The sequence below is a fragment of the Ranitomeya variabilis genome, chromosome 4, assembly GCF_051348905.1.
Source record: "Ranitomeya variabilis isolate aRanVar5 chromosome 4, aRanVar5.hap1, whole genome shotgun sequence".
Taxonomy (NCBI): Eukaryota; Metazoa; Chordata; class Amphibia; order Anura; family Dendrobatidae; genus Ranitomeya; species Ranitomeya variabilis.
In genome coordinates, this window is record NC_135235.1 from 22,544,118 (window position 1) to 22,557,887 (window position 13,770).

A 13,770-nucleotide genomic window follows, 5' to 3' on the forward strand; every position below is an offset into this window, starting at 1 on the left:
AACGATGTGTCGCCCTCCAGGCTGCTGCTGGGACACCAGAAGAGGATAGTCCTGGAGGAAAGGCAGCGGGACCTGACCCCGCGGAACCAGGGGAAGTTCGACCTCACCGCGCCCCAGAGAGGCGGGTACGCCTACCGACGAGAAGGACCTCCCGGAGAGGGATTCTATCCTTACTGGGACCAGAACGGCGTCCTGGCTCACCGGGCCGATCTGTGAGTCTGGTGAAGCCAGAAAGAAGGTCACCTCCCGCAGAACCTCAGTAAGACATAGCTTCCAATGTTATGAAAATGTACATAGTTGCTACTTTATTGTTTTAACTGTTCCTGTTGCTGCTAAACCCGCCCAGGGTTAATGGATCCCTCTGTTAACCCGGGATCCTCTTTGTTTGTTTTCCTTTTCTGAAGATGTTGCACAAAAGTTATACAAACTGCAGAAATCATGGACTGTGCATGATTCGAACTTCCCTTGTAAATAGTTTGCACCTTCTTAAAGGTGCACCCTACTGGTTTTAGCCAAAGACACTTTGCGAAGATGTTTGCCCTATTTGTTTGAGCCAAAGACACTTTGTGAAGATACCTTTCCTACCGGTTCTAGTTAAAGACACTTTGCGAAGATACCATGCCGGAACCTTTGCATGGGCCGGTAGGCTGAGAAGACGAGCTACCTTAGAAAGACTTGGTCTCCTCTTAAAGGGGATGTGAGAAACTGAACTTGAGAGAGATACTGTTGCAGAACAGTAATGCCATAATGATGCCTTGAAAAGAAATGTAACTGTTTTACATGCCGAGTTATATGTGTTGAATTTGTTAAAATGTGAAATTTGAATAATGTTTTGAAGACAGGAAGGATGCAGAGAGCCCGTAGGGGTAGAAGTGGAGGTCTGCATAGTTGAAAGTAAGCAAAGTAATAATGAAGGTGAGGATAGAAGGTAAACCCCGCGTCCCCATTGAAAGTTACTTTGTTACTAAGGACAGAGAGTGAACCCGTAGGGGTTAGAGAGTGAGTCCTTAAAGGAGCCGAGTAGAGCTGGCTCAGAGTTCTTTAAACGAAAGGAATGTTATGTCTATACCATGTATAGTAGAGAAAGGCAGTAGGCCCTGGATGAACAGGGCGGTCCTGTAAAAGAAAGGAGAGGCAGTAGGTCTGGTGCCGTAGGGACAGGCGGTCCTGCAGGTTCACAAGAAGGAGAATGTAAAGTTGAAATGCCTTATAATGTGATTATAGGAAGGCCTTTGATAGACTAAGAGTGTGAGTTTCTTAAAGGCAATGTTAAGTTATTATTTCAAAAAATTGCACTAAATAGAATACCCGGTTGGGTAACAGAAGTTATTTATATTCTGTAAATTATAAGGTTAATTATGTTTGTAACGTTACAAGTGTCCTCACCTCCCATAAAGGGAAGCCTACTTAAGTATACTTATTGTTATTTGCACTCAACAAAATTGTATGTCTTTTTGCTAACCTGTATTGTTGTTTTTCTTCCCAGTCCCGGAGTACTGTGTTTAACCAGGGGGGAGTGCAGCGCCCCAGAGTCCTGGTCGTTGCAGTAGCATGGTTCAGCCACTAAGGGGGGCCATGCTGCGTTCGATGGCACGGAAGGAGTCCTCCAATCAGGTATCACAGACACCAATATGTTTCACAGCTGGGCCTCCGGGGGGAGCTAAGGGTGCTATTCATTAGGCCACTCCCCACCATAGTGGGTAAACTGGGGGTCAGGCAGAAAGTTAGAGAGAACGCTGACGGGATTGAACGGAGCAACACCTGGTGGCAGAGGGTGTTGTGAAGGGAGAGACTGTAGGGTCTCTGCCAGGGGTGGGATCCTGGCAGAGGCTTGGCATGGAAAGAATGTAAAGGGACCGTGCCTGCTCAGCATAGCGGCGGTGCCCAAGGAAGGACTAAGAAGCGAGATAGATTGTGCTGAGTGAGAAACGAAATCAAGCGAAAGGAGATACCAGTGAGGGTTGTGCTGAAAGAGGCAGCACCTTACTGAGGCGCACTACCGGTGGCCGGAACGCCGAGGAGGTAAAGAGTTTCAAGCCATACCTCAGACCTACGGCAGGGCAGTTAGCTTGAGGCGGACTGTCTCACGCATCACCCAGGAAGGCAAAGGGGGGTACCAACAGGAGAGGGGCGCAGATAGAGTCCCGGAAGATCTCCGAGCCTCCCCGTCATACGGGTGCGTTCCTACCATAGTATCTGGAGGGACGAGGAAGATCATTGCGAATTAAGTTGTTGTGAGGGAACACGAGAAACAGACACAACAGTTGTGGGGTACTTTCCGTAAGCACAGCAGGGAAGGACTGCAACACATAGCGCTAGAAGGAAGGCACCGATTTCCACCTGCAAGGAGAGCTCTGGAAGTGCCATTGGACCGGCCGGACTTGCGCAGCCTGGTGAGCTGTATTCCGGACTGAGGACCCAGAGAGCTTCAGTAAAGAGGTAAAGAGACTGCAACCTGGTGTCCTCGTTATTTACCGCGACCTGCACCCCACAACTGCACCGCTACAACATCACTTATTGCACCGGACGTCCCCCACTGACAGACAGGGCCACGGACCGGGTCTAGCACCGTGACAACCCCAGGACTGAGACCTAGAGGCCCGGCTCCGGGTACCCCTCGGCCCTGCGGCGGTGTGGGGGCGCTCCATATACATTATGGAGCACTGTGTGGCCATTATACAGTATGGAGCGTCATGTGTGGCCATTATACAGTATGGAGCATCATGTGTGGCCATTATACAGTATGGAGCATCATGTGTGTGGCCATTATACATTATGGAGCACTGTGTGGCCATTATACAGTATGGAGCGTCATGTGTGGCCATTATACAGTATGGAGCATCATGTGTGGCCATTATACAGTATGGAGCATCATGTGTGTGGCCATTATACATTATGGAGCACTGTGTGGCCATTATACAGTATGGAGCATCATGTGCGGCCATTATACAGTATGGAGCACTGTGTGGCCATATTTTTTTGTTTATAATTATTCTTTATGAAACAGTGTGATCAGCAGTGCTTAATGGGTGTGGTTGGGACGTGGATATGGGTGTGGCTAGTTATGAATGGGTGTGGTCAGAGGCGTGGCCTAAAATTTGTCCCTCTTTCCCATCTTCAATAGTTGGGAAGTATGGACATACTGATAGGGAATTTAGATTGTGAGCCCTGATGGGGACAGTGGTGATGATGTCTGTAAAGCGCTGAGGAATATGATGGCGCAGTATATGCAAAGCATAATAAATAAAATACAACTTGTGCTGCAGAAACAACAAACAAAAAAAAACAAACAAGCCCCACAAGAGGCCGAACTGACTAAAAATATAAAACAACATGCTACAGCTTTTGGAATATGATGATAAAAAAGTAAAAGAAAAAAAAGAATAAAAAGGTTCCCAGGGCGCAAAACACACGGGTCCTTTAGGGGTTAATCACCGTCAGATATGATAACGTTTACATTAGATGACGCATGCAAGGATTGACTAACAAACAGGCTGTCAAACAGCCGCGGAGATTCCAACATATTTGACCACGCCGAAGACACTCGGCTAGCACACGAGCATGCTCAGATAACACCTTATCCGAACACATTCACTCATCGCCAGTATAGAGAAGGAACAGCGGAAGGAAAGTGAGATCCTGCACCATGGCAACCAGCACAGCAGTCCTGCTCACTGAGCTCCTGGTCATGTGATCTCCTGACTCCTCCCACCCATGGTGACATCACCGCAGGTCCTGTAAGCACAGAACAGTCATATATATCCAGTGTGCGGCTCTGCAGGAGGAGGTATGTAGAGGGTCACCACTTACTGAGGGCGAGAACTGTTAACCCCTTCATGACCGGCTTATTTCTTATCGCCAAGCATTTATTGATATTTTTTGTTGTTCCATTCTTTGATAAAGGGGTTGCATTTTTGATTGGCGCCATTTTCAGGTACATATAGCGCTTATTTTGAGGAGAGATTAAAAAAAAACCTATTCCACTGTTTTAATTTGTTTTAAATTGACACCAATTGTTGTATAAAAATGTGTTACTTCTATTTTTTTTAATTTTTTTTTCAGTCTGGCCATTTTCAGTTTTTGGGGGTGTGGTGCCTTTACTTTACGGGTAGTAACTAGAGTTTATCAAAAAGATTAGCGAGCCCCTGGTCAGCGGTCACATAACATATCCTGATGCCAGAACGCTGCCAGCCTCCTACCTGCCAACATCCCGCCTTGTGATTAGTAGGCTCGTCCTGACGTCATCATTACATCATACTGGGCCTACTAATCACAAGAAATAAAAAGCAAGGGAAACGTTCTTGATGCAGGGTAATATTGTCATATAATAATATAAGAGCCTGGACATAAGTGTACCACATGGACTGTCGGAAAAAACACTAAGGCTATGTATCCACGCAGCACATGTCCGCTGTATCCAAAGCGCAGCCGGCTTTTGTACGAGCGGTGATTCCGCATTTGATCAATGAACCGTGCAGAATCACCGCATCCTATACATTGTATAGGTGATTTTATCTTGCGGAGAACGAGCGTCTCCACAAGATAAATAGACATGCTGCGGTCTGGAAAGATGCGCCGCATGTCCGGTTACGCAGGGAAGCCGGAGGCGTACATGCACGCTGAGTGGAGATGGGATTTCACTATCCTGTAACATCTGGCCGCTGTGGGTTGGACGCTGCGGCCCTCCCTTATCCTCCCCTCTTTTGAAGTCCACTCTGTCCGCATCTACTCCCCCTACAATCTCCAAATAGCCGTCATATACCGACCTCCAGGCCCGACCACTGCCTTTATTGACCAATTCTCCACCTGGCTCCTTCACTTTCTCTCTGCTGACATTCCCACCATCATCGTGGGTGACTTTAATATCCCCATTGACACCCACCAGTCAGCAGCCTCCAAACTCCTGTCCCTTACCTCATCCTTTGGACTTACTCAGTGGTCCTCCTCAGCCACCCACACAGACGGACACACATTAGACCTGGTCTTCACCCGTTTATGCTCCCTATCTAACTTCACCACCTCCCCTCTCCCTCTATCTGACCACCATCTACTCACTTTCTCATCCCTGTCCTCCTCACCTGTCACCCATGTCCAGCACCATGCGCACCCACGCAGGAACCTCGCACACCTAGACACCCACACACTCTCTGACTCTATCCTACCACTGTCCTCTATATCCTCACTCCACGACACAGACACTGCCGCTGCTTTCTACAATGCCACTCTTGCATCAGCTATTGACACGGTTGCCCCTGTCATGCATAGCAGAGCGCGACGAACCAAAAGACAACCCTGGCACAATAACATCACTAAAAAGCTTCGGCAAGTATCGAGATTTGCAGAACGGCGTTGGAAGAAAACGCATTCACAAGATGATTTCACTGCACTCAAACAAGCAACACTCGCTTTCAAATCAGCTCTCACCTCTGCAAAACAGGCCTACTTCACAACCCTCATATCCTCCCTATGCTACAACCCCAAACAGTTGTTCAACACTTTTAACTCCCTCCTCCGCCCCCCACTGCTGCCTCCGAGTTCCCTAATCGTTGCCGAGGACTTTGCCACGCACTTCAAAAATAAGATAGACCAAACAAGGCAAGTCTTTGTTGTCCAACCACCACAACCCCTTTGTATGAGAGACCAATGCCCAAACCCCATAACTTCACTCTCCAAAATCTCTGAAGGGGAGCTTGCTCATCTTCTCTCCAAATCACACCTCACCACTTGTGCACTTGACCCCATCCCATCCCACCTCCTCCCCAACCTCACCACCATACTAATCCCATCCCTAACCCATCTCTTCAACCTTTCACTAACTTCTGGTACCTTCCCCTCTGCCTTCAAACATGCCACAATCACACCTATCCTCAAAAAGCCATCCCTTGACCCAAGCGGTATGTCCAGCTATCGCCCCATATCTTTGCTCCCATTTGCTTCCAAACTCCTTGAGCAGCACGTCCATGCTGAACTCTCCTCTCACTTTGCATCTAACTCTCTCTTCAACAACCTACAATCTGGCTTCCGTCCCCACCATTCCCCTGAGACTGCCCTAACCAAAATTACTAACGACTTATTTACAGCCAAAGCTAACAGACAATTCTCTATACTCCTCCTCCTAGACCTGTCCTCTGCCTTCAACACAGTTGACCACTGTCTCCTACTACAGATCCTCTCTTCCTTTGGGGTCAAAGACCTTGCCCTATCTTGGATCTCCTCATACCTTGCCAACCGCACATTTAGCGTTTCCTACTCCCATACTACCTCTTCATCCCACCCTCTCTCTGTTGGTGTCCCTCAAGGCTCTGTCCTAGGACCCTTACTCTTCTCAATCTATACACTCGGCCTGGGACAACTCATAAGGTCCTATGGCTTCCAGTACCATCTATATGCCGATGACACTCAGATGTACCTCTCTGGCCCAGATGTCACCTCTCTGATCTCCAGAATCCCAGGGTGTCTATCAGCCATATCCCCCTTCTTCTCCTCTCGCTTCCTCAAGCTCAATGTGGACAAATCTGAACTAATTATCTTTCCTCCATCTCGCATATCTTCCCTACCTGATCTATCTATCAAAATAAATGAAATCACACTTTCCCCTGCGCCCAAAATCCGCTGCCTCGGAGTAACCCTTGACTCTGCCCTGTCCTTCAAACTGCACATCCAAGCTCTCGCCACCTCCTGTCGCCTCCAGCTCAAAAATATTTCCAGAATCCGTCCTTTCCTCAACCCACACTCTACCAAAATGCTCGTGCATGCCCTAATCATCTCCCGCCTCGACTACTGCAACATACTCCTCTGTGGCCTATTTTCTAACACTCTCGGACCCGTCCAGTCCATCCTTAACTCTGCTGCCCGACTAATTAATCTCTCTCCTCGCTACACTCCTGCTTCCCCTCTTTGCAAATCTCTTCACTGGCTCCCAATTTCTCAGCGTATCCAGTTTAAATTACTAACACTGACCTACAAAGCCATCCATAATCTTTCTCCTCCGTATATTTCCACACTAATCTCTCAATATCTTCCCTCACGTAATCTCCGGTCCTCCCAAGACCTCTTCCTCTCCTCCACGCTTATTCGCTCCTCACCCAATCGCACCCAAGACTTCTCCCGAATATCCCCCATCCTCTGAAATTCTGTGCCCCAACACATCCGGTTATCCACTACTTTTGGATCCTTCAAAAGAAACCTGAAAACTCATCTCTTCAAAGAAGCTTAAAGCCTGTAAAGACCACACGGCCACCTCAACACCATTGGAGCTACTGCAACCCCCGACCTGCTGTCTCCTTCCCCAAAATCCTGTAGAATGTAAGCCCGCAAGGGCAGGGTCCTCGCCCCTCTGTATCAGTCTGTCATTGTTAGTTTTGTTTACTGTAAGTGATATTTGTATTTTGATGTAACCTCTTCTCATGTACAGCACCATGGAATTAATGGTGTTATATAAATAAACAATAATAATACATAACGTTCAATCTGCAGCGTTTACTGACCGTGGAAACATACCCTAAAGAGGGGGGAAAGGAGGACCGACCATAAAGTCCACAATATACACATAATCCACATAATACACCATAAAGTCCACAATATAGTGAACCATAATAATTTTTGTTTTATTGCATCAGGTAACAACAACTAAACACAAAGCAATGGAAATGATTAAAAGATAATAAAAGCAGGGCTACACACCCAGATATAAAAAATACCGTACTCAAGAAGGAGCAAATGAGAATATAATGTTAGTGCCTGGTAAATCTATGTTCTTGAAACTACATAGCTGATAGTGGCACTAAATCTGTCACATATGTGGGGTATATATTGTAATGCAGCGGGCTTAGGTCAGTGTGACAGACGGGGACCACAGGAAAAGTTCACAGCAAAACGTGTTTAATTGTCCAAATCTCACGCAGTGTACAGCACACGGTATCCTCCGGATCCCAGCCAGGAAACAGTTTTTTTTTCCTTTACCTCGACTCTGTGGCCATCGGCCACTTGTAAGATCCGGCCTGGAGGAAATGGACTGGCCCCATTACCTTCCTGAACCCATACCGGGTTTTCCTGAACAATTCCTTGGTCAAATAACTTGAGCAGGTTCAAGCTTACTTTTATTCTGCCCTGGCATCCTGCTGTGACCACAAGGCACTCCAGCGGATCTAATACGCGTCTGAGCACATCCTGGGGGACACATAGCGACCCTCGCAAATCACACCAGTTGCAGCCTCGCAATATAAAGTTATCTAAGGTAGTAGAGGAATCTGTAAAGTGCTAATGCACAATAGCTGTAGTAAGTACATCTACCAATCTGAGATGCTAGTTCATACAGCCATAGTACTGGAGGGTGACATGCATATACAGTGTTAGGAAATATTATTGCTACCTCATAATGAGCACATAAAATGGCAGCGTCCAGAAAAAATAGCCCATCATTTTATTAAACATAACTAGTAGTAGAAAGTGGACTTCCTATTGAAAGTAAAGCTGCCTCTCCTGGATGGCATCCACCCCGACGCGCGTTTCGGCAATCCACCTTCGTCATGAACGGTTGGAACTCTGCCTCCACCGTAGCTGTTAAAGACACCTGTCATCTGTTAAACTTAGCCAATGCCTGCCATTTATCTCTTGAGCCCCTTCCACAGCTGAGGACTTCTTCCTAAGATGTTAATGGAGCGCCCGCCAGGGCCTAGGGTGCACTCAGTACAGGGTCCCGTGGTCATTAAAGGGGAAGTCACGGTGGCAGCCCCCCGGTCCGTGGCACTGGGAGTCCAAATTAAAGGGACGGTTTTTAAAGAGGTTTGTGAATTAATAAAATGTTCGTGACGCCACCTGTGGTATTCGGTTAGATGTGACCGACGCTGCTAAAAGGGGTCCACTGGGGAGTCATGGCACTGCAGCAAGGATGGTACGGCTTCCCACAGTTAAAGCTGGGGTCCCCAGGGCTCCCGGTGTGTTTGCCAAAGATGGTGTGGTGCCAGAAATATATAGAGGACTCAAGGTTACAGTCTCTTTACCTGGTTTACTGATGGTAGACAGCCACAGTCTGGGGTACCAGCAACGGGTGATGATGGAGTCCAGGCAGCCTGGTATGAGTACAATTCCCTTTGCCAGGTCAGATTGGGAGCCTTCCACTATGCGCTGTATAATAGTCCCTTGCTGCCTATGGCTTCCTCCAAGGTCCTGAAACGCCCACCAGGGCCGTGGGGTACTCGGTACCAGGTCCGGTCGTCATTAAAGGGATGTGTCACGGCAGTGGCAACCCAGTCCGTGGCCCTGAACGCCCATGTAAAAGGGAAAGGTCTTTGAAGGGGTTGTTGAATAAAGTTTGTTCCTGACGCCACCTGTGGTATTTGGTCAGGGATGACTGACGCTGCTTAAAGGGGTCCTCTGGGGTGATGTTGTGGTAGCAGGGATGGTATGTCTTCCCACAGGTGAAGCTGGGTCCCCAGGGCTCCCGGTGTAGTAGGGACAGATGGTATAGAAAGAAACAGAGGACACAAGTTGCAGTCTCTTTACATCTCTACTGTAGAATTCAGGCAGCCATAGTCCAGGGTACCGGATCACAGGTGCTGGTATAGTTCGGCTGGCTTGGAAGCGAATATGGAATCCCCTTACCAGGTGGGGCTGGAAACCTTCCTTCTAGCGCTGAGTTGTAGTCCCTTGCTGCCATAGGCTTCACACAAGGTCCTCACATTCTCTCTGTCCCCCTTTAGGTAGGACATTAACCCGAATGCCAGGTAACTCGAGCCTTTTTCTGAATCTCTATCACAACCTGGGCTCTATGCGTTACTGTGTCTTCAGGTGTATGGTGGACAGGTGACTTGCAATCCAGTTGTCCTGCCGGTTTCTGCCATGGGGCATAGTTACCCCCACAAACTCGGTCTTCTGGCTATTGGTATCTGCACTTCAGCTTGGAGAGATCCCACTCGCAGCTCTCCTCCAGCTCCTTACTCTCCTTTGCTTCTTTCCTCCTTCACACTCTCTACAACTTATTCTGCTTTCCTTTCTCTCTTTCCAGGAGCTGCAGCACCTCACATGGCTGCACAGCCCCTCCTTTCCTTTTCTCCTCTGTCTCTCTGACAGACTGTACTGACTTCTCTGTGGCAGACTGCTCCAGACTGCTGTCTGGCACTAACTAAATACTTTCCCTCCAGCCAGAATATATATAGGGGAGCCATCCACAAACTGGATCAGAGCTTCTCCTTCTGGCCTGCAGTAAGAACATGTTGCATGTTTGTGATTACCTGATAAATTGAATCCTTCCTCACTTCCAAGGGTAACATCCCCGTAAGGAAAGCAATGCCACTGTAACAACCAGGAACCTGGGATGTCACAGTCCTCTCTCACTCTCTCCCCTGGGACAGTACCTGCATGGTAGGCAACGCGAGCCGTTTCACAGGTGTCTCCATCGACGGTGACTTCGGGCTCTGGATGTTGCTGTACCTCAAGGTGTATATGTGGGCAAGTCACTTTCAATTTCCTACCCTCCGGTTCTGCCGTGGGACATGCAGTTCCGCACAGCCTTGGGCTCCCGGTGCCCGGTTTCTGCGCTTTTAGCTTGGAGGGAACCCAATCGCAGCTCTCCTCCAGCTCCTCACTTCTCTGCTCCTTCCTCTTTCACTGTCTCTACAGACTAACTTCTCCTCCAGACCAGAATGTATATATAACTAGGGAAGCTCCCCTGAAACCAGGTTCAGAGCTCCACCTTCTGGCCTCGAGTCAGAACATGTTGCATGTACAGGTTACCTGTCAAAGGGACCCTCCTCATCTCCTGGCATTGCATCACCCTCCCCGAGAGGAAGGCAATACCACTGTGGTACCTGAACTCCTGGGGTGCCACATTAACAACATAATATCCATGTAAATTTTTTCTCTTGTCCTTAGTAATTATATGTTTTTCCATGGGATTTTGTATGATTTTCCATCAGTTCATCTTATTTCCTTTCAGATTCCGACAACACAGGATCCTCTCAGTAGAGATCTTCATAATAAAATAATTTTCATGACTGACTCATCGAGGATGGATAAGGACAGAGACAAGATATTACACCTCACTCTGGAGATCCTCTTCCGACTTACTGGAGAGGTGAGAGATTCTGATGTTACATTACTTCATTATCTATGGTAATAAGAGATGGGCATTCAGTTGTCCTTAAAAGTTTGTTAACCCATCAGAATTTTCCATATTTCTGCATAAATTTGACCTAAAATTACATTTCACTTTCACGCAAGTCCGAAAAGCAGGTAAAGAACCAAATCAAACAAATAAATAGAAAAATATTGGACTTTATAATTTTTTTTAAATGGGAAATTTGATCCAATGTCACATGTCTGTGAGTGGTAAAAGTATGTGAAACTTTTCTGTCGGTATCTGGTGTGACTCTTTGTGCAGCAATAACTGCATCTAAACGTTTCCAGTAATTGTTGATTAGTCCTGTATATCTGATGGAGGAATTTTATCCTGTCACTCCCTACAAAACAGCTTCACCTCTTTCATGTTGGACATTTTCTCTAATGAACTGCTTGCTTCAGCTTCTTTCATAACATTTCCACAGGATTAAGGTCAGGACTGTGACTTGGTCATTCCACGACATTATATTTATTCTTCTGTAACCATTCTTTTGTAGAACGATTTGTGGCTTTGAGTCATTGTTTTGCTTCATGACCCACATCCTCTTGAGATGCAGCTCATGGATGGATGTCTTTACATTTTCTTCTAGAATTTGTTGGTATAATTTAGAATTAATTGTTCTGTTAATGACAGCAGCCGTCCTGGCCAAGATGCAACGAAACAGTCCCAAACCATGATGCTACCACCAACGTGTGTCACAGATGTAAGAGGTTTTATGCTGAAATATAAATCACAAATCTCTATTTTTGACCTATCTGTCCAGAAAACATTATTCCTGTAGCCTTCTGGCTTGTCCAAGTGATCTTCAGCACACTGCAAATGGGTATCAATATTCTTCTCCCATGCCCACCATTGTTTTTCAATGTTATGTGAAGCTGGACTCATGAACATCAACATTTTCTAATGTATGAGGGGCCTTTAGTTGTTTAGAGGATACCTTGGGTTCCTTTGGGACCTCGCATATCATTATACGCCTTGCTTTTGTTTGTTAGGTTTTGAATCTCCTCCAATTGGCACACAATTTGTCTGACTGTGGATTGGTAGAGTCCAAACTCTTTAGCAATACTGTTGTAACCTTTTCAAGCCTGAAGAGCATAACCAACTCTTCTTCTGAGGTCCTCAGAAATATCATTTTTTCATGCCATGATACATTTCCGCAAACATATTTTATGAAGATCAGACTTTGATAGATTCTTGCTCTTTAAATAAAACAGGTCGCCCACTCACACCTGATTGTCATCCAACTGATTAAAAACACCAGACTCTAATTTCTCCTTTAAATTATATGCTAATCTTAAAGGCTCACTTATTTTTGCCATTCATAGACATGTGATATTGAATTTATTTAACTAGTTTAAAAAATTTGCAAAATCTAATATTTTTGACTTTTGTTTTATTTGGTTATTTTTATCTACTTTTAGGACTTGTGTGAAAATCAGATGTACTTTTTGTGATGCTAGTTACTTTTCACGGCCAAGCCGTGAGTCAGAATGGTCAAGGAGTCCAAGGTCAGAAGCCAGGAGGGTACATCATAAACAGAAGGAAGAGACAAAAGCGTGGCCAGCTAACGTTCCGAGGTCAGAGTACAGGTAGGATAATGGATAAGAGCTGAAGGGGTTAAACAGACGGATGGTCAGAACGAAGTCCAGGGTCAGGCAACAACAGGTCAAGCATACAGAACTCAAGGCCCAGAAGAACAAACCTCACAGGCTGAAAGTACGTCTGGCAGAGATCAGGGAGGCACAGCTCAGTTAAGAAGCATGGCAATCACCTGGAATAATGAACACATGGAGACAGCCGACGCCTCCCAGTCTCAGATTGGACAGCCGAGCTGTCAATCAATACACTGACAGCTCAGCACGCCTCTGTACCAGATTGGATGGCCAAGCTGTCAATCAAAGAACTGACAGCTTCAGCACACCCCTATACCAGATTGGACGGCCGAGTGGTCAGTAACTGCATCCCAGACACACCGAGGGGTGGAACCGTGACACTTTTAGGTCAAATTTATGCAGAATTGTAGGGTTTAGAATCTGAAGGGTTTACAAATGTTTAAGCTGCACTGTAACTTGAGGAACGCTAGAAAGTATCTGTAGTATTTATTGCTGCATCCACCATATACAGGATTACATAGTGATGAAGAAGACCTCTAGTGATCACTGTCAGGCCCCAGTGTCTGAGGGATGGGAAGGAACCCTGAGCTCAATCCCGGAGCCTCCACCGCACCCCCGGATACATGAGGACATCAATGACCAGAAGATCCTAGAACTCACCTACAAGATGATTGAGCTGCTGACTGGAGAGGTGACACTGCTGGGAATGCTGGGACATTATACACTATAAAGGGATCGGGGGATGACGGTATCATTGTATGTGTCAGGTTCCTATAAGGTGTCAGGACGTCACGGTCTATTTCTCCATGGAGGAGTGGGAGTATCTAGAAGGACACAAGGATCGGTACAAGGACGTGATGATGGAGGACCACCAGCCTCGAATATCACCAGGTAACAGATAGGACTAAATACACACATCTGTTAAAGGGGGTTGGCTGCTTTAAGAAAATCTTGAAGAGGTGACCACCCACTGAAAAATTAAAATTAACAAACTTTCAGAAGGGAATAAAATAATTACATTTCACCTAACTGAACTTC

The 13,770-nt window shown here is 46.6% G+C and overlaps 1 protein-coding gene across 1 annotated transcript in view; it reads left to right on the forward strand.

The window, feature by feature from the left end:
- Positions 1–3,733: 3,733 nt before the first annotated feature.
- The window catches only part of LOC143769487 (uncharacterized), a 180,384-nt gene continuing 170,347 nt past the window's right edge, over positions 3,734–13,770 (forward strand). The window contains exons 1-3 of the mRNA XM_077258107.1: positions 3,734–3,787; positions 10,937–11,074; positions 13,244–13,423. Of these exons, the coding sequence (XP_077114222.1) occupies positions 10,991–11,074; positions 13,244–13,423 (264 nt within the window). The 5' untranslated portion in view covers positions 3,734–3,787; positions 10,937–10,990. The remainder of the gene's footprint in view (positions 3,788–10,936; positions 11,075–13,243; positions 13,424–13,770) is intronic.